Source organism: Phoenix dactylifera, chromosome 7 (assembly GCF_051530095.1).
Source record: "Phoenix dactylifera cultivar Ajwa chromosome 7, Ajwa_hap1_PhDact_Kaust_v1.1, whole genome shotgun sequence".
NCBI classification, from domain to species: domain Eukaryota; kingdom Viridiplantae; phylum Streptophyta; class Magnoliopsida; order Arecales; family Arecaceae; genus Phoenix; species Phoenix dactylifera.
In genome coordinates this window covers 34,461,332-34,482,572 of record NC_143196.1, presented here as the reverse complement: position 1 = coordinate 34,482,572, position 21,241 = coordinate 34,461,332, and the positions used below count along the sequence as shown (strand labels likewise).

Below are 21,241 nucleotides of genomic sequence, written 5' to 3'. Positions count from 1 at the left end.
CCGTACAATTTCTAAGTAAGTTCACTATATTCTCCTTTGCTTTGCAGGTTCAAGAGAGCATATTTGATGAGTCTAATGGCTTGGTTAAGTCAATTCAGGTGTTTCTGGATGCATTGAATGAACTTCGATCATTTTCGGTTGCTCAGAAAGCAAGCTCCTTTTCAACTCCTCTTAAGGTAAAGATATAACTATAAACCGTAAAATATCATATATGCGTGCATCCATGCATTTATATATATATATTGAGTAGAGCTAATATCCGAGCACCCATAAAATAGCCCTAATAAGGTTGGTTCTGACTAGTTTAGGGGCCTGACAACGATGATCCGAGCTGTTGGATGTGATCTACTATCTTTAAATTGCTCATTGTCAAAAAATCATGTGATTTAGAGATCTCTAACATATGCATCTAGCCAAGGTATGTTGTACCGGTACCGGTAGGTATACCGGTCGCCTATCGGACCGATATGGTACCGGTTTGGACTGGTTTATACTGGTACCAAACCGGCTAACAGCGTGCAACGCGCTGTAGCCAGAGAGCGGCAATGCCACTGTGGCGAATCGGATGCCATTGTGTGGCGTGCTGTGGAATGCCACGGAGTGGCATCCGGTTCGTAGGCCGAACCGGACGGAACAAGTCCGGTTTCATCCGGTACGGGCTTCGTACCGCTCGATTCCGGCCTTATTGGGGTCTGAACCGTTTTTCACTGCGGAACCAAACCGGTTAGAGTTCGAACCGGTTCGGTACAGGCCGAACCGGCCGGTATACGCCGGTTCAGTATACCATGCATCCAGCGGTCAAAAATGGATAGTTAAAATAACACAGACTAATGCATGTTTTTTGACCACTAGATGCATAAATTACAAGCTAGGGAGTAAGTCAATGCAAAATTTGGTATAGTAATGAATCACAATCCACATCGTTCACTTACAATATCTAAAACTTGGACAATAAATGTAGTATGTGAATCTGAACCTAATCCCCTTGACGTTTCTGATCTGCCAAACTTAAGATCTTGATTTATGTTGACACTTATCTGGGAAAGCTTTGATCTCGTTTAGATTCGGTTGCATAGATTTGAAGTTGTATTGAGTAATATAGTTAGAGGGTGCGCCTTGGCAAAATGGTAATATTGCTCCATTGTAACATGAGTGTCACCGATTCAAAGCACACGGGTAAGGTTATATACATCTGACCCTCCCCAAACTCTGTAGTGGCGGGAGCCTCGTGCATTGAGCCACCCTTTTTAATCATTTTCCTTGAGTCCATTTTTAGAAATGCTACAACTAGATCTCTAACAATTTGTGACAGTCAGTTCGTCTCCCTTAATATCTTACCAAGTCTTTGATTGTGTTTGTTCCCATGTATAATTGGAATTTTCTGTTAATGATTTCTCTTGTTCATAGAAGTGGAGATTGTCGACAAGTTTTTAACATTGTCATTCTCTGTTGTGAGCATTCACACTTCAAGTTTTGGAGATTACGAAGTCCACTTTATTTTAGCTAAGAAGGCAAATGCTTCATAACTTTAAGTTTACTTTGAGTGCAAGAGTTCTTCTTGACACATTTTTCTTGATTTTCTATAGTTAGCTAAATTGGCATTTTACAAAACATATGGATAAGACCTGAAGAAATTCTAGAAATATGGTTTTCCAATCTCTTGCTAAAAATTAGTAAAAAATTATTAGGCTTGTTACAGATTTTTAGTATTTATATGTTGTCATGTGACGGTATCGTACCGTTCTGATGTGAAATCAGCATTGATACATGTTTCAAAATGCCATACTATTTGTACCGGTGCTTAACCCTTGTGACCATGGTCTGCCGTACCGATCGGTACGGGTCGGTACAGGCCGATACGTATCGGTACCGAACGGAACCGGTACAGTACAGCTATATTTTTCGGTTCTGATTATTCGCAACCCGTACCGGTCGATACTGAATCGGTACTGGCCCGTACCGATCTGGTACCGGCCGGCTCATACCGACCTCAATTTTTTTTGGCTTTTGGCCCAAAGCAGCCGAACTGGTACAGTACCGGTTCGGTTCGGTACCGGGGTACGGTACCGCGGTGCTCACCGGTACGTCGGTGTGGTCGGTACAACGGATCTTGCTTGTGACCTTGTCAGACACCGTTTCATTGGTAAACTGATACCCCTAAAGTGGACCTTTTGCTTACTTGAGCCTAAATATGGCTGACACTCCTTCACTACTAGAAACAATTTTGAACACAAGGAGCTAAACCAAAAGAGTGAGAGAAGTTTTTCTGAAAACTTGCATATGTGACTATGTTAAACTTTGCATATTTATTCTCTTTATCATTCTTCTTTCATTTCTCTTAAAAAAGCAATTATGCACTGGAGATTCTGTTGTAACAATTTTGCGTTGCTACATTTATTTCTATCTGCAGCAGTATCTGCAAAACATAACTACTCTATTGTTATTACAGCATGGCAGGGCTTCTAGTTTTGGAAGAACTCGTAACACATTCGAAAAATCAAAAGATCATCCATCTAATGTTCTAACACTACATTCTTCGTGGAAAAAGGTAAGAGTTTTTGTGTATAAGTGTCTCTATTTTTCATAATGTGCATTGACTAGGATTCTTTGGCTTAGATTTTAATTTTTTGGTATATCTCAAATTAATCTTGGTTTTCAGCCAACATGGAAGTCTGAATTGTTTTTACTTGTTAAGTGTCCGTATATTATTATGTGATAAGCATATTCCTTATGGAAATATATCTTCCTTTTCTTTTTATAGGATAACGAAATAATGTGCTTGAAATTTACTTTGACATGCTACCATGTTAATATTTCCAGTACTCATTGTTGCATACTTTAAATTTGAAAATCCCTATTAGGAAGTTCAGGGTCTTCTAGTACTTTGATTTGATGTTTCAAATGCTGAAGGAAGAGATTTTGAAAGTAAGATGTTTGTTATGATTACAGTATCACCTTTGAAGTTGTAATGACAAGTGTTTATTGGTTGACTATAGGATTCGCCAACCCTTTTAATTATTGATTTGAATGATAGGCTGAACTGATCTATTTCACTGCCCATGGTACATGTGGAAACTGATATATATGCCAAACAATGCACCAATTAATTTTAACTACTTTGGTTTGACTACTTAGTTGTTCTCAAATCCCTTCCCGTCCTTGTTTTAGCTTGTAATGAAGTAGTAGAATTCCTTGATGGACCATAATTTATTTACTGTTGATCACTCAGTAGCTTGTTTCCCTTTGCTCCAATATCTATCTCTTGCAAATTTGTTATCTTCCTTGTTTTTAGCTCATTCTACACTGAACTAGTATTCTTTATGATTACTCACACATGTCAACATCTTGCATCTTAGCTTTCTTCATACTTTCTAGACTGCTTTATGATTCTTGAGTTTAGCTACGCTTTTTCCCTCTTTGCCTCGCCCTGTACCTTATCACGACCCCCTCTTCCCTTCTTTTCCCATCTCCTATGAAAAGCTCACCTCAGGTTGTGAGCATGCGGTTGGGGGGGGGGGGGGGGGGAGCGTGCTCTCGAATCGTCGCAAAGTCTCGAAAGATTGTGGAGGGGGGCTCAAACCATAGGCGATGTTGGGGGGGTGTTAAAACTGAACCGGGGTGCTGGAGAGGGATTTTATTGTGGTGAACTAGGGGTGGGGGAGGGATTTTATAACTGACCTGACCCGACCTAGTTGAACCGTTTCGACTAGATGCCGGTTCGATTTGGCTAACCATGATTGGGATGATGCTATGTCCTGACAATTGAGATGGTGGGACACCCTGTTGTCCTATTGGTGTTTAAAAACCTTGGATAGAACTACCTCACCAAATTCCTTAACTCATCAGCTTCTATAATGCATCACTAACAAGAACTAATAAGAACATACGGAGTTTAGGTATGTGAAAAAAGGCTAGTTTATATTCTAACTTATGAACCCTCTCTTTTGGTTGCATAATGTAGTACAACCATGTTGTATAAATTTCTTTTTTGTTCACTAAAATATGTTCAATCGAGGTTTTAAATACGGGTATTGAATCCCATGCCATTTTTCCAAAGGAATGGTTTGGTATTGGTACTGCCTGTACATATTGAAAATTGACAAATAAAAAAATGGAAACTATTAGTATGGTACCATTGGTATGTACCGATATGCACTTATATGGTTGGTATGTACTAACAGTTTAGCATCCTAGAATCCATACTGGTGGTGGTTTTGTGTTGAAGCGCTCCAGTACGCGCAGGTACCGTCTCGTTCGGGCAGTTTTTGGAATCATGGTTTCAAGTAATTTTCTTTGCTTTAACTTCTTTCAGAAGCTCAATATGTTGTTTGGGTTAATTTAATTTTTATGCATCTTGAATTGTGTTAGTGTTTAGTAACTCCGATTAACATTATATATATGGTTTGTTGTACCGACCTGAACTTCTTGTATCTAATGTGTTGTGTACCATATTAGTAATTCGATACGGAGGAGTCGAATTGGCCTGTACTGGCAGAACCGACTGGTTCCTCGTGGTTCTTGTTATATCGACTCACTTTGCCCGGTTTCGGGCCGACATCATGGCTAAGCATGAGAAAAGGGTCCCCCAACCTTGTGTCTGTATGGTCTATCATATCAGTAAGGTATTGGTACATTACCTAAGTACCAATACATTACCTAAGTACCAGCATAGCAAACCTTGATTCCAACCTAATTTATGAACTTTATTAGTGCTACTTCTTTCTAATTTAATATTCTAATTCCTGACAATTTGTTTATCCCCAGGTTTACTGGCTTACGCTCGATTATCTTGTGGTTGCTAAAGCAGCAATTGTGAGTATAACTTTCTATATGATGCATAAATCCAGAATCTAGTTGTCTAGTTTGAATTTATGTGCTGTTAATGAAAATAGGAAGGGAAAAAATAATACCTTGAGTTTTATTTCTGATTCTCTAGATATGACAGATTGTACTGGGTGGGGTATGCCTGTTTTGTCTGGTTCGAGCTGATCTTATCATAAGGATTTAATACTGCCTGGTGTTATCTGGCAAAAATAAAAATCTCACCCCTTGCCTGACACATGCTTGGGATATCTCCAACTTGTGATATGATCACTATGAAGTGGCTTATTAATCTGTATGTGCTTCAAAATCAAGTGACTCTTGAGGGTACTAACCTCATTATTTCACAATGCTAGAATTATCAACATTAGTAGATTTCTTGATCTGAGAGTTTTATGTGGATTAGGGATTAGAATTCTTGTTTGTTTGATGTGTTTGCCTTCTTCTTGTGGCATATGCATAAACAGTCTTACTCTGAACCAAAATTCAGAAACTTGGTTTTGATTTGTGGCCAAAATAAAGAGGTAAATTTGACACTTAACATGTTTTTCCCCCTCAATTAGATAATTCCATAGGTTTATTGTTGACTGTTATTCTCTTAGAGTTGCACTTTATGACCATATGAAGCATTATCATGATAACCTATGCATCATGCATAGACATCTCCTATCTTTTCCACAGAGCAGTCAGTCCCGAGTAACTTGCTGTTCTCTAAAACTCACTTAGCAGGTGGATCTTGTTCAATAATAAATATCCAACCTAAGTTGATTGTTACTTTTTCATTTTCTCTTGTTATCTTTCCCTTGTGGTCATAATGAATGACAAAAATAAGCTTTTTAAGCTTTGCAGTAACTAGTTTGAGGTTTGATATTGATGAATGAAGATCTTGTCCAGCTATCCTCATTCCTTCTGGACTAACCAGTCTATGTCAACTTTGAATTTCATTGCCTCATATTTGGGGCAACCTCTCTTGTATAACTGGTTCACCACATATAGAGTAGGAATCGAGTTTCTTTGAAGTATTAATGGATCATGAAAAAATTTTAGAAGCAACTACAAGTCATAATAACATTCAAAATATTTTCTCTTTCACTGTCATCGCTTGGTCCCTTCAATTTCTATGCTTGATCGATAAATTTCCACCTTCAAGTACAATATTTCCAAGTTAATTATGTTATTGTGTTTTTATAGTTTTGTTCATCTTCTAATACTCCTCATTTTTTTAGGAACTATTTACTTTTGCATTGAGTCTTCAATCTACTGATGGCTCATGATTTAGCAATTTTTACTTCATCGTGCGGTATTTGTTCTAAATTCTAAGCATAATGATATTAGACTTGTGTTATGCATATATAAACAATTGTACATATTAGCCACAGAATGTTGAAATTATTTAAGACAAATCATCTATGCATTATATCGGCACACTTGTTGCAGGTACTCTTGTTCAGGCTACCTGTCCGCCGTACATCAGTCATGCTTCACAACTTCTAATGAGCCTTGACCATATTTTTCCCTGTTGTTCCTCTGCCTTGTGCATGACCTTATATTTTTAACACATGCTCACGCTAGCATTTGTATCTAGTGTGAAAAAATGATAAGAGCTTTCTTTAAAAGTCATTGCTGGAAACCATGTCATTCATCGATCCTAAGTGCCAAAATTTTTCAGTTCTGTCTAAATTTCATATCTGGACCATAGCATTTACTGAACCTAAACGAGCAGCATCATCCATAGTCTAACCCATAAAGTAAATTTTGGCTGTCCAAAATTTGTAGGGAAATACTAGTCTCACTTAACATTTTCTATATAAATTCCTGCATGTGAAACATGATGATTAATTATTTATCCCAACTGCACAAATTTTAATTTTTTTTGTTAACTTAAAGGCATGACCTTATCTATCATATAATATTTCTCTGTGGGCTATCCTACAGTACGTCTTTTGACACCAGGTATCCTTGTTTTTGGCCTGCATCGACAAGAACTAGCTTTTAAAGAGCATTAGTACATGTGACAATTTTGCCTTTTTTCAATTTCATAGATAACCTAAGTGGATAACATTTCCATGGATGTATTCTTTAGAAAACCTAACCTAATAGTTCTGGATTTAGCAATAAAAACTCATAGCTTATTCTTTCGGTATTCAATCTTTTGTCCCGTTTATCTCGTGCATAATCTATATTACATATAGAGCCCAAATACTTTTGATATGCACTGACCTTGAAGTGTTGTGTGTGGTCAAGCCTATCTCCTTGATAAGTGCACACCTTATATCAATGCATACACCCTTCTTTGGGTTATCTTTGCTCGCTATAGTTGGTTTGTTGACACATTGAGTGTGTATTCATCAATATAATTATGCATTAACACACATAAATTCTAGAAAAAGTTGAATTTTATGCTGGTTGGATGCCACATGATAAGTACTTGTATGGATGTAACTGCATGCATATGCGTCAGGGTATAATAGGTTTACATCTATTTTGTAATAGTGCTGGAGTTTGCTTTACTTCTTGAATTTTTTATGTCTTCTGCTTATTTTCATGCCTCCTCTTGGATTTCTGTTGCTTGTTTGCAGCATTGTGGATCATACTTCACAGCGGTAATGTATGCAGAACATTGGTGTGAGGAACATTTTAATTGTCTAGCCCTAGGAAGTCCTGATTTTTCCCATCTGGAATTGGTCAGTTCTTATCTCTTGTCACATAATGAATTTCATTTGCAATTGCTTGATTATAAAGTATGATGAAGAAATGCATTGTCTTTGTCATCACTTCTCAAGTTTTTGTGCACTGTTCCCATTCAAATTCATGGCATGGTGAATCATTTTTTATTTATGTTTTCAGTTGCCCCCACATATTGAGCTACTGGTTGCAGCATTCACTCAGATTAATGAGCCGGACAGCATATATGGAATACTTCAATCAAATAAGGTTAATAAAACTATCTTATATTTAATGCTTGTTTTGGTCTTCTCCAAATAGCTTCATGCCTTTATTTTTTCTTATTTATTTTAATTTTTGACACTCCTGAATTCCTGACACACGTCTCCAGTGAAATGTGCCACAAATTGTTTTCCTTATTTGTCTTTCTTCTGTGAGGTTAAATTGATTCTTCTATGTATTCATCTATCTATGTTATGCATATTAAATAACATGCCCACAGTAAACCCTTTCTATGCTGGTCTTTTGCCCTCTTTTCTGAATTGTGAACCTTATCATGATCTTCTTTGGCAAGTAAGCAAACTATCTTGGCTTTTGCACCATCATACTGTTCTCCTTTGTGTTGATGTTATGCATTCAACCCCATCAGCCACTTGGAAATTCAAGCCTTTCATGAAGTGGTGAACCCAGTCTAGGCAGCTTTAGTGATTTATCATTATGCTGGAAGAAAGGATCTAGGTTGATCTATGGTTTACAGAGAAAGAAGAAGAATGAGGATTTCCCTTGGTTTCTAATTGGGTGGGAGAGAAAAAACTAGAATTTAAGGCCAATAGGTGTTTTAGCAGGAAGGGTAACTTACCATGTTGGTTTAGTTTTAAACTCATGTATCCAAGGAACAACCTTTTAAAAGTTTCCTGGACTTTGGAAAAGAGTCTAGATGAAGGCGAAAGATAACAATTGCTGTACAGATGCACAAATGTACATGCATTACATGCATATGTGCATCGGTATACTTATGCCTGATGTATTTTATTGTCTCAAGGACTCAGGAAGAAAAAATGTAGAGACAAACTATGCATTTACTGCAATAAATGCTTCCCTAATAAGAAAACCAGCTATGATTAGAAAGAACGAATATGACATTGCAAAAAATACAAAGAATATGACATTGCAAAAAATATATTTATAATATAAAAACTTTTTATCAGAATTTTGCTCAAAAGTAGATGTCTTTTCAGAATTTTCTCAACATTACATTCAAAGTTACCACATTTTCTAGCTTAATGGTTTGTGAATTTCATGAAAAGGATTTTTTAATTACCTTTGTAACTTATTCTTTCTGTTACAGTTGACATCTCAAATAATTACATTTGAGCATGAGGGAAATTGGAACAAAGCTCTGGAATATTATGACCTTCTTGTAAGATCATCTGAAATGGGACGCATTGATTGCTTATCAGGAAAGCCATCTGCAGATGACTCATGTACCTCTTCTCTAGCAGAAGGAAATATGGGTGATTGGAAATATTATAAAGGTCTAATGAGATCTCTGCAGAAAACTGGCTGCACTCATGTGCTTGATGTATATTGCCAAGGATTGACTAATCGAAGAGGCTGTTTTCAACATGACTCTGAGTTTACTGATCTGCAGGTCTGCTTGTGTTTTGAAGGACAAATATACTTGTTGCAATATCTTGTCATTTAATTTGTTGTTTCACTCTTTGCCTTCCCCTTAGCACTCCAAATGCTCATTTCATATTCTTTCCTCTTTGCTTTTCTTTCCTAATACAATGTGTTGTCTCTTTTGCAGTATGAGGCTGCTTGGAGAGCTGGAAACTGGGACTTCTCATTAATTACCCCCGGTTCCAAAACTCATTCTACACCATATATGAGTGGTCAATTCAATGAAAATTTGCACAGGTGTCTACCTTATAACTCTAAATTTCTAATGTAAACTTCTGGACCTTCAAAGTGCACTTTCTTAACTACCACAACCTTATCCTTAATTGATAATCAGTACTTCTCCCTTTTCTAAACCCAGAATTGTAGTTTTCAGCTTATACTTAGATTTTAAAATATGGCTGAAAGCTTCATATTGGAGGGCTTTTTTCATAAATATTATTATTATACTGTATTTTTATGCTACAGATTTTGTTATTGCATATAATGTTCAATCATATTTCAGTGTAGAATGACCTCTATGAGACTATGTCCATGTATTCTCATTTCTCGAGTTATTGCATCCCCTAAAATAGCATTTATAGACTTAGACCATGACATTTTGTCCCACCCTCGCCCCCTCCCCCTGTTAACTGCTGTTGTTTTCTTAGCCACGTGAACTAAAGCTGATGCAAGAAGATGATTTTGTGCCTTGGTCAAAAGCATTATTTCATTGACATTTGCCTTGTGGCAGAAATGAAGTAGTAGTTCTTCTTCCTTTCCACAATATTCAAGTATTATCTTCTTTATCAATGGATTGCAAATTCTTGTTTTTTAATCTGAGTGATTTAAAGTTATCCTTTTTTATTAATATTGCAGTAGATTTAGAATAATTTACTATTAGCATCTAATCTTTTCCATTATTTGTGCAATAGTTGTTTGAGAGCATTGCAAGAGGGCAATGGCGATGAGTTCCATATGAAACTTAGAGACTCAAAGAAGGTAGTAATGCTGGTTTTATTCTAACAAAATTTTTATTATCTTCTGATATTAGGTTATTTGAAGTGATGGTATGTTGAATACTAGGTGTTTATTCATACTGCAGGAGCTTGTGTTGTCTATCTCAAATGCAAGCAAGGAGAGTACCGAATATATCCATTCTACTATTGTTAAATTTCAGGTACTGAGTTTCTGTAAGTTTATAATGCTATACTGCTCACATATATACCAGTAAACATCATTATTGACTAGTCATTTTTAATCCTTTTTGTACAGATATTAGACCATCTTGGGATGGCTTGGGATCTACGTTGGAAGCCATGTCGTCCGGAAAGAAAAGGATCTTGCCTCGAACTAAACAACATAATTCCTGGACCTGTTGTTCCTTCTAGAGTTCAGGTATTTCTTCTTTCATCCACATTTGCTTAGAAATACCTGAAAGTACTGTATTCTCTTCTTATAAAGTCCTTGATTGGTATATCAATAGTTTCTCGTTGCATTTTTTTCCTTGTTAAGGGTCCTCTTAGCTATCAGGAATTATTTAACCTATGGGAAATATTCTCACTGACTTGTTTTTCAGAATGAATTTGATATGCTTGTATATGTTATTTGCTTATTAAGTTTAGGGCCTTCACTTACCAAAAAGAAAAAAAGTAATGACTTTTTCTATAAACATGATTCATGAAATTATGATTATACGGCACACAATGACCAAGAGACACTATAGTTTTGTGTGTGTAATTGTACCAGCAATCTCAAATTTAGAGACATACTCTTATAGTCTTATACCTATTAAACTATCATCCGGTCTATTAGAGTCCTGTTTTGCGCAGAACTTTCAGTATATGGAGATCCTATATCATGTTGCCTAACTGATGTGTTGGGTTTATGTCTATAGTTGGAGTGGCTGAATGAAGATTGGAACTTCATTTTAAAGGAAGCACAACTACATCTAAATTTATTAGAACCTTTCATTGCTTTTAGGCGTGTTCTGCTGCAAATTTTAGATTGCAGAGACTGTACAGCAGAACATCTGCTGCAATCTGCTTCCACACTCCGCAAGGTTGTTACCTTCTTTTTAATCTCCAAGTTAGCAAATCCTTTGCCAGGGAGTCTTACACCATCTAATGTTATTAATTTTTGCTTTCAGGGTTCCAGATTCTCTCTAGCTGCTGCTGCTTTGCATGAGCTCAAGTTATTATGTTGTCAAACAGAAGAACAGACAACATCACATGCTTATTTCCTTGGAAGGGTACAATATGAAAAGTATTACTGGTGCATGTTCATGTTATAGAATAGAAATAGAGAGAAAATAATAGTATGTGCTGCTCTTATTAGTTTTAATAAAAATCAATGCCACATAAGTAGATGAAGCATGCTCTGCTCATTCCTTGTGATTAATACACATTCCTGCTCTTATTCACAATTTAAGTTGTGAATTATACTTCAATTTCTGATGGAGATGTTATCTTGTTCAAACTCTCTTGTGGACCTAGTATTTCTGCTTGAAACCATATTCATGCTGAAAAGGGATTGGTAGATAGTAAATTCAGTTTCACCACAAAAAGATAGTAAATTCAATAAGCAATGGTTGCTTGTTGCTTGTATGTTTGGACAACACTGTTTCCACTCATTGGATCAACTCTCTCCTGCATCCAAATGTTGAGTTTACCAGCATATCTTACTATTTTATTGAATTTCTTTTCTTTGCATGAACACATTCCATGTAAGTATATTCTTTTTATTTTACTTCCATAAAATTACTGTGTAGCAAGAGATTCCACCCACTTTGATATTAAATATCCTCTTTTCGTGGTGGCAGGTTGAAGAAGCTAAGCTTCTCAAGGCTCAAGGTCAGCATGAAATGGCTATCAATCTTGCAAAATATATTTTGCAGAACTATTCACAGGGAGAAGAGATCTCAAATGTGTACCGGTTGGTTGGAAAGTGGTTGGCTGAAACTCGATCTAGCAAGTAATACCAATTAAATAGTAGTGTATTTAGTTATGTATTTTATAAGGCAAAAATAGGTCCTCATCCATTCTCTCTCATTATTTTGTAGTTCAAGAACTATTTTAGAACAGTACCTGAAGCAATCAGTGGAACTTACCAAGGCAAGCAAGAGTACAGATAAGAAATCTATTTCTAGACAATGTCAAACATACTTTGATCTAGCACACTACACAGATGGCCTATTTAAAAGTTATGAAGAAAGATTGTCCTCTAGTGAAGGGCAAGCAGCTATGCGGTTAAGGAAACACAAGGTACCTGCACAAGTAGGCATTGGATGCTTGTAAATTTAAAGTTACCTTGCATTATTTCTTTGTTTTTTATGCATATATTATCATTTGCTGCAGACCAGGGAGTTGGATGCACTTATTAGAAGACTAAAAAGTTCTTCAAAGGCAAGTAATGGTATTAATCGCAAAGGCAATCCAGATATGGTTATAAAGTTTGTATAGTAAATGACATTGCTTTTCCTTTCTTTGTTTGGTTAGGTAATAACAATACTTGCATTAGTAGACAGTATATCATTTCTGACCTTTGTGAACAAGAAGTTTCTAGAACATGCAAGTCTTCTCCTAATTTTGACTCACTTGAACTTCTAGGGAGAGAAGACAGACTACTCGGTGAAAATACAGGAGTTGCAAAAGCAACTCACAATGGATAGGGAAGAGGCTGAGAAACTACGGGTATGATGTTATCTATATATGCTTGTTACTGGTATTATGTTTCTCTTCTAATTCCTTAAAATTCAATATCTATAGAGCAAGGTTCGCCGTCTCGGTTCTGGACCCCGTACTGGTACCATGCTAGCACAATGTCGGTATGGTATGGTACAAAATTTTTTTGGCATATCGAGTGTCGGTACGCCACTTGTATCGGATACCGGTATGGTATGGTACGTTCCATACTGCTTGGTTCAGGCCGGTACGGCATACCATGCTATGGAGGGATCGTGCATGGGAAACTTCTTAACTTGGATAACTATGTTGTATCTTGCAACTATAAAGTTTGACATGATGTGTCCTATTACTTTTTAGGATGACAGGGACAACTTCCTCAACCTAGCATTGGAGGGTTATCAACATTGTCTTGTCATAGGCAGCAAATATGATCTGAGAGTGGTATTTATTTATTTATTTATTCTCTTCAGCATTTAGAATTTAAGGTGGACTAAGTTTACCACTTTTGTGAAGCAATCATTTTCTATGTAGTTGCCATAGTACTGAGGTGTAACTATTTAATAATTGGCTATTCTACTAGAGAACAACAAATAAGGTTGGGTAAAAGGAACAAGCACCATTTTAAATGCTTTTGCAATGAAGTTGTTTAACTCATTAACTCGTTAATATAGAAGAGATCCATGACAAAACATACATGTTGGACAGCATTATATTTTAAGGTTATGTGATTGCTTGTGGGACTGTTAAGAGTTGTAGACATGATAAATCATGTAGATATTTGGGACTTTAAAGATTTTAAAATCTTATGCATATGTAAGCAAGATTAATCTGCTAGGCCATTAATGGATGTTTAGATATATTACAGCTGGTTCGTTGGTTACGTGCATCAGGATCACTGCCTCAAAGTGATCAATTTCAGTTAAGAAATAAAGAAGAAAAAGGGCTTAGCAGTTAAAACAAAACACTAAATTATTTTTCTGCAGTGGAAGGTGACTAGTGCTTGGCTTTATTAGACTCATGAATGACGCATATGAACCCAAATAAAAGCGAAAAACAAATAAATAAACAAACAATGCCTAACACAACTAATAAGTGCAAGCTAGCAAATAAAATGAAAATAAGCACAAAGCTGAACAAGTTACTGCATGCACTATCACAATCGAGAGGATAGATGCCAAGGCAATTGAGCTTGGAGCAGGGTACACTGAATTGGTACCAGTCGGCGTACTGGTGGCGACTCGGACCGAGTCGGTACCGGTTCGGGCTGTACCGAACCAGTACCGACCCGGTCCGCTGCGAGAGCGCGCGCGGGCGCGCTTGCGTTTCCATGCGCTTCCATGAACGAAGCCGTGAGCGGGACGCGTTTCCCTGCACGGGACGTGCGCGGCCGCATTCCTTTTTTTTTTCTTCTTTTCCTTTTATTTTCCTTCTCTTCTTCCTTCTTCCTGAATCTTCTCCTCTCTCCTCCTCTCTTTTCCCCCTTCTCCTGCGAACAAGAAAGGGCGTTTCCCCATGCGACGCCCAGTACCGGTACGTCTTCTTCTCTTCTTCTCCTCCTCTTTCTCTTCTTCTTCCTCTTCTTCCTCTTCATTCTTCCTCTTTTTTCCTCTTTTTTCCTCTTCTTCTTCCCCGCGTGCTTGGGCGCACAGCGGGAACCGATCGGATTTAGCCCCTATGGGGCTGGAACCATTTTTCGTAGCTGAACCGTACCGGTTGGCCCTAGTATCGGTACAGTACGTACAGAACCAGCGAATATGGGCCGGTTCAACATACCATGGCTTGGAGAAACTCTTTATTGGTTATCTTCTTCCTAGGGCATGTTTGAAATGCTTTTGCTTTTTTCTAAAGGAATTTTCATGAAACACTCACCTGAAAATGCTTTTAAAACTCTTCTTCAGACATTAGTGCAAATACTCAAAAAGCACTTCTTAAGTAAGTAGAGGAGAAACAGAGCAAGGAACATACTTATAAGTAGTATTATAAGCATAAATTGTAAATAGGTTTGTATTCAAGAAAAGGTTAAATGGCTTTGCTTGGATTATTGTGTGATGTGAGCTAGTATGATTTGAATTAGATATGTATTTAGATTTCTACATGAAGTTGACTTATGTACTTCTAACTCAATCATGAAGAGTGGATCTTATTTTTGGTATAAGTTTGATTTTTTTGGTCCGACTAATGATTAATGTAAATTAGAGGTCGAGTTTATTTGGTCTTAATAAGGTTGGATCTAACTTTTGCCAGCTCGCTGACCTGGTTGAGGTCTAGATTTAGAAGTCAAACATGGATTAAATTATTTTTTAAAATGGCAATTTATTCTATGTGATATGTAAAGTGCTAGCAAATTACAAGCATGTTGTTAGGTGTTCACACCCGTGTATCATATTTATCACTCATGTTGACATGGACCCTTTTTCTTTGTCACAAGTTTTTGCATGTGACTAGCACGCTGACCATGCATACCAAGGCAGCCAATTGACCTGCCTATCTCTCGCTCACTTGCTCACTTAACAGCGACAAGGATGATGCAGTTATGGAGAGAATGAAAAACAAAATGAGGATGAGGGGATTATATGTTTTCTATCCCCTATTTGATGTAGCATGTGTTGGAAAACCGTGTATGCTGCAGAAAATTAAAACCGCAGCGGAAGATGCATGCACGGGACGTTCATCTCATGAACATATTTACAAACTGTTCGTAAATAGATTAAGATTAAATCGTTAGAGGGGAAAGATCATATCTTCACCTTGTGCGGATAGATGTTCACCGCAATCTGATGATCGTGGTTATCTTGAAAGGCTCGTTTAAAGCCGTACATGTGTCCGGCCTCTACGGATATCCACACGAGGAAGAAGACCGATCCAAGCATGTAAATCTTACCGAGGTGCTAGCTCCCTTGCAGAGATCACCTTTGATGGTTGAAGCCCTCTCTCTTTCAATCAACTTGTTGATTATTTTGAGAGGAAGAAGGATGAAGGGAGGAAGAGGAGGCCACGCCCAAGAAAAAAGAAGGGAGGCCGCACCCACCCTTTTTATTTTTTTCTTTCTTTTTCTTGCGGTCCAGATTTGCCCCCAAAGCCCCCTAGGGCTTCCTCTCACGCACGCCCTAAAAAAAAATCCGAAAATAAATAAAATAATGAGGGGTGCACGCCCCTCCTTTTATTTTGTGCATGAATCCTCCTCCAAGGAGGATTAGGTGATCCAATGTATTTGGACTCTTAATCCTTATCTAATAAGGAATCCTATTGCAATTTGGATTCTTCATCCTTATCTAATAAGGAGTCCTATTGCAATTAGGATTCTTCATCAATGAAGATTCTCTAGTCCTAATCTAATTAGGACTCTAGGAGTCCTACTCTAAGTAGGACTCTTATAATTTGCAGTCCTAATCTAATTAGGACTCTAGGAGTCCTACTTCAAGTAGGACTCTTAAACCTTATCTAATAAGGTGAAGCCCACTATAATTAAGTCCAATTGATTCAATCAAATTGCAATCCAATTGCAATTATTCTTTTTTTAACTCACTAACTCTTAGTGGGTTAAACCAATTATCAATCAAATTGATAATCATAATCTCTTGTGATTCCAAATCACAATCCAACGATCAGATCGGTCAAAACCTCTAATGTGTGTGACCCTATAGGTTCTATTATGTCTGGTAGTGAGACATATTGGGATGCCTATCACAATATCATTGAAAACTTCTTTCAATAGATTGGAACAATTCCAATTTATCTCATCAGGGATCATTGACCATCAAGATGATCCCTGAGTCTCACCATCCACCACTGACACCTAGCAACATGTAGTGGTAACCCAACAGAATGGAATAGATGAACCTCTAGGTGCAGTTATCGTATGATACAGTCTTTCTGCCGTGGATCCCTACAAGACGGAGGTCATGGATAATTCGTCAAACTCTATTGTCTGTCATATGTCAAGATTTATTTGACTTTAGTTCGAGAGTAAAAAACTTCTTTTCCGCTGTACATACTGCCTCGGCCGAGGTCTTACGAACTCAGTCTCATAAATCATATAGGACCACTCCTTATCTACCAAGGTCGATAGATTCCATGTAGGTGCACACCTTACTCCTACAGTGAATCTACTGCAGCCAATCTGCACCACAAGGATCCATACGGCTAGAGACCATGTATATGTGCAGTCACTGTGAATAGCCGAAGCACCGCAAGTCAAAGGACCAGTCATACTACTGCATCATCAAGTAAGTCACTGACGAGTGGATAGACATCCAAGTGAGTTCTTGCTTTGAACACGCTCGGTACCCTTATTCTCTAACAAGCACCTGCACTATCACTCTAGTGTTCCTACATTGTGGACTCAAGACTCGTCCATCCAAAAGGAAAGCGATCTGTGCACTAATCACATCGGATCAATCACCATCTTCGTGATGATCCATCGATCAGGAGCATTTAGGAATTCATCACCAAAGACACATGGCTCAAATTTTCAACTCTTGAAAATATGTATCATCATCTTATTAATTTCTTGGACGATTCATGGACACATATACAGCATGAATATAAAAGATGCCCAATATTATTAAATAATAATAAAGTTAAGTACAAAACTATGTTCCAGAATAAATAATGTATCCGCCAGCTTGGCTTCTAGGGTATACATCTAACAACATGAAGTGTGAAGAATGGTTCTTGGAGTCGATTACACGGATTGAAAGAAATCTATATTGAAGACACCTTCACTCAACAAAGAAAAACATAGAAACTCAGCAAAAAACACTGAAAGAAATTATGTTTTTATTACTATGCAATACTCAGCCAAGTCTCCTTACAATTGGTCGGAAGCGTATATAGGACCCAACCCTCTAATTTGGGCATTAAAGTTAATACAGAAAATCATACTAAAAATAGGAAAACATACCAAAACCATTGAACCCAAAGACAAACTCTGGTGATATCCCTAATGGAAAATTCATAGGAAAATTAGGTGAAAACTTTTGAAACTTGGCATGGGCCAACTGGGCATAGTACCTGCCAGCTATACTCCACACTGCATCACTCTTGTTGCTAGAGAGGGTGGAGGAGTTTTATGGAGGACAAGGGGTGTATGATGAAGGATAGACTTTAGGAAGATATTTGATAGAGATTGGAGCATGGTATGCCATACCGGCCCGAATTGGGCAGTACGGGGCGTACCGCATGTATCGGTTCGGTACCGATATCCGGTACGGGTGGCGTACCGGCACTCGATATGTCAAAAAAAATTTGTACCGTACCATACCGACGCTGTGCTAGTGTGGCATCCGTACGGGGTCCAGTACCGAGATGGCGAACCTTGGATTCGAAGGAAGGATCATTGAGAAAAAAAATTACAGAAGCACCTCCTTTTGGATAATACATTATTTTTTCTCTCATTCTGTGTTTATTTCTGATTTCATTTGTTAGATTGAAAAAGAAATAAAATTGTTTTCATAAGGAAATGGGTTGTTTACATAAATCTGTTTGCCAGTACTATCTATGTGAAAAAAATTAATCATATATTGCTCCTCTCTTACCCAAGGATAAAAATGAAAAAGAGGAATATATTACAAAAATGGTTGTGTTTATATGCTTCTTGTCCATATTTTAGTATATAGACCAGAGAAATGTGCATCACTTTTTAAGAAAAATGATTATTTTGAGAAAAGTAAATGATATGGTATGAGATCGATCTAATTTTCCTTTAAGTTTTAGGTGATCCACACAATAATTGAACATAAACTTAGTACGTGACCTTCACACAAACAGCCTTTCTGGCTAACAATTTTTTAAAGTTCTTCCCCCAAATTATGAAGTAGACACTATTCTTATGTTTGGGGGTGCACCAAACCTAATGTGCCTTATTTGTTAAGGTATCAAGGAGAGTGTCTTGTCGTATTATTGAAGTTTACATCAAATACGAGTACGGTCCTGGAGGCATATGAGTTGTACCAAACTACCAAATAAGGATACTATAATGGAAGAGAATTGAAATTTCAGTATATACCATGAGGATTAAAGGAGAGCATGGAAAAGAGAGGTGGTCAAAATTGTTTCAATGGGTAAGGAAGGTTGAGAAGAGCCAGAGCTGACATGAATAACAGTTGCAATAAAGGATCTAGAAAGGCTTGTAATGACACCATGCAGGCCCTTATTTGGAATGATTGGTAATAAAGTCTCATACAGCCACCCCACTAGTTGGGTCAGATACTTCATTACTATAGTTTTGGTTAAGTTTTATGTTGTTCCCTCCCGACTTTGCTAGGTACATATATTTTTCATTTAAATCTGTATTACCAAATGCATTCTTCACATCAACTAACCGTAGCCAAATTGCTTCAGTTTCAAGTATTACAATCTCTCTTTCTAAATCAAGTTTTTCCTTTGAAGATGTCTTGAAGTAATCTATGCCATAGATCTGTGCTTACCCTTGAATAATTGGCTTTGTTTTTAGCTCTCTATAATCCAATTCAGTTAATTTTTGTGTATGTAAATTCATTTCTCCCACATAGACAGTGTAATGACACCCATGTCACTCTTATGGTGGGATTCAGTTTTCTCCTACATTGTTCTTCACCAACCTCATGACATTTTATTCTCTGGGACTGGACTTAGGAATCGACACAATAGGTGAACCAGTGATAAATGCATGGAAACTGGCAAACCTGGAAATAGGATAAAAACTGAATAATATTCATCTTTCTGTTGTGTAATAGGATCTCCAAGATATGGTGTCTTTGAAGTAGATAGCGGATGAGGTTGAGGACCTTCTTTCCTTCCATCTGATATTTATACTTCGATATATTTTTCTGTATCTGCTTAGTAATTGTTGAGAGTTACCTCAGGGATACCTGTTAATGGTTTTAGTACATGATTTGCTTTTGAAATTATGGTTTGAGTCGCTGCTCTTGCAGATTCTATGCTTTTATGTATTTTGTTGGATCTTTCTACGATCAAGTTATTGTTTGTAATTAATGTTCTGCAATCAGGTATTTCGACTGGTTTCTTTATGGTTCAGCCTTTATTCAAGGAAAAATGTTGTGAAATCCATGAATAGCACAGTGAAAGAGGCAAGTTCTGAGGCTTTTTTCCTGTGTTTCTTAATTTTATTGGCAATATGTTGCTGTTGTATATGTTATTACTTTATTTGATAATGTTTCTTATAAAGTATATTCATATCTAATTGCTTAACATTATTTCCCATCCTCCATGATTTGATCGTCATACTGTTTTTTCAAACTAAGTGGATTATGGGTTACAGGTCCAATCGTACAAGTTTGTGCCACTGGTTTATCAGATTGCTTCAAGACTCGGTAGTTCAAAAGATGGACAAGGATCAACCAGTTTCCAGGTTTACATCTCAGTGGGATACTTCATGTGTTGATGAGTGAAAGTAGAATTTGTTAAATCGGAAAGTCTTTCTGTTTACAGATTGCATTGGTTTCCCTTGTGCGGAAAATGGCCATTGATCATCCATATCATACTATGTTTCAGGTACTTAAACTACTAACTCAAATGTCTTTTTTTTTTAATGGATAATCATGGCAAGATCATCCAGCTATCATCTCCTAGGTGTGGTGCTAAGAAAGTGGTTTTCTTGTAATACATGATATTTTAGAAATTTAAATATCCTGTTTAGACCTAATGTGATATTATGTAATATTAGGTCCTTCGTTGAGGATTTTAAAAATAAAAGCAAGCACATGCCAACTGTTGTGGATGAGTTAGTGAAGAATAGATTTCAGCAAACTATAAGTGCCAAGTAATCCTTGTGGCTTTAGCTTATTATCAATATGATTTCATGCCATATGAGATATAAATAACCCAGGACCTCACCTCAAAAAGCTAGCTTGAAAGCTGTTATTTGGATTTCTTGGCCTTGTATAAGTATACAAGATTTATCCAGTGTATAGCCGATATTGAACTAAATACATATTTGTATGGGCCCTCACATACTCTCCTTGTTTAAGCCATGGTGCCCTCGTCAGGCTAAGGGTCCAAATCCATTCAAATTCAATCACAAGTATCGCAGTCACAAATACTATAATCAGCCCATAGTCAACCCAAATGGGCTGGCATTGCAATATCCTCTAGTCTATATGGGCTATGCGTTGGGTTTGCTCTAATACTATTTGCGACAACTTGGTAGATGTTATTTAGGTTCCTCAGCTCTCATAGGTATTAAAGATCTACTCAGTGCATAGCCAATGTGGAACTATACACACACCCACACAGATCCTCATAGAGATCTAAGGAAATAGGTTCATCTCTTGATAGTTGTGGCTTCCATTAGGAAAAAGAGAAAAGGTACAGTTATTCACAATTGTGTATGATTAGTCATTCATTATACTGAAAGCTGAGGTCATCATCACAAAAGCAAGGAAGAAATGGAAGCTCAATAGAACTGTATC

At 37.2% G+C, this 21,241-nt stretch overlaps 1 protein-coding gene across 9 annotated transcripts in view; it reads left to right on the top strand.

Annotated features, from left to right (window-relative positions):
* Positions 1-21,241, top strand: part of ATM (Serine/Threonine-kinase ATM-like protein) — an 84,153-nt gene that overhangs the window by 53,913 nt on the left and 8,999 nt on the right. For 5 of the 9 annotated variants that reach the window (XR_015967572.2, XR_015967573.2, XR_015967574.2 and 2 more), the window contains exons 45-64: positions 48-176; positions 2,450-2,548; positions 4,765-4,812; positions 7,401-7,505; positions 7,669-7,755; positions 8,834-9,136; positions 9,296-9,405; positions 10,080-10,146; positions 10,250-10,324; positions 10,420-10,542; positions 11,042-11,206; positions 11,294-11,395; positions 11,966-12,117; positions 12,206-12,407; positions 12,501-12,548; positions 12,753-12,836; positions 13,188-13,271; positions 19,820-19,900; positions 20,092-20,181; positions 20,262-20,324. Coding sequence is in view for 6 of the 9 variants with exons in the window: in XM_088701875.2 (XP_088558001.1) it covers positions 48-176; positions 2,450-2,548; positions 4,765-4,812; positions 7,401-7,505; positions 7,669-7,755; positions 8,834-9,136; positions 9,296-9,405; positions 10,080-10,146; positions 10,250-10,324; positions 10,420-10,542; positions 11,042-11,206; positions 11,294-11,395; positions 11,966-12,117; positions 12,206-12,407; positions 12,501-12,548; positions 12,753-12,836; positions 13,188-13,271; positions 19,820-19,900; positions 20,092-20,181; positions 20,262-20,324 (2,217 nt within the window). In the remaining 3 variants the exon portion in view is untranslated. Of the gene's footprint in view, positions 1-47; positions 177-2,449; positions 2,549-4,764; positions 4,813-7,400; positions 7,506-7,668; positions 7,756-8,833; positions 9,137-9,295; positions 9,406-10,079; positions 10,147-10,249; positions 10,325-10,419; positions 10,543-11,041; positions 11,207-11,293; positions 11,396-11,965; positions 12,118-12,205; positions 12,408-12,500; positions 12,553-12,752; positions 12,837-13,187; positions 13,272-19,819; positions 19,901-20,091; positions 20,182-20,261; positions 20,325-21,241 lie in introns of all 9 variants that reach the window. The other 4 variants (XM_088701877.2, XM_088701880.2, XM_088701878.2 and 1 more) reach the window with 4 other exon arrangements.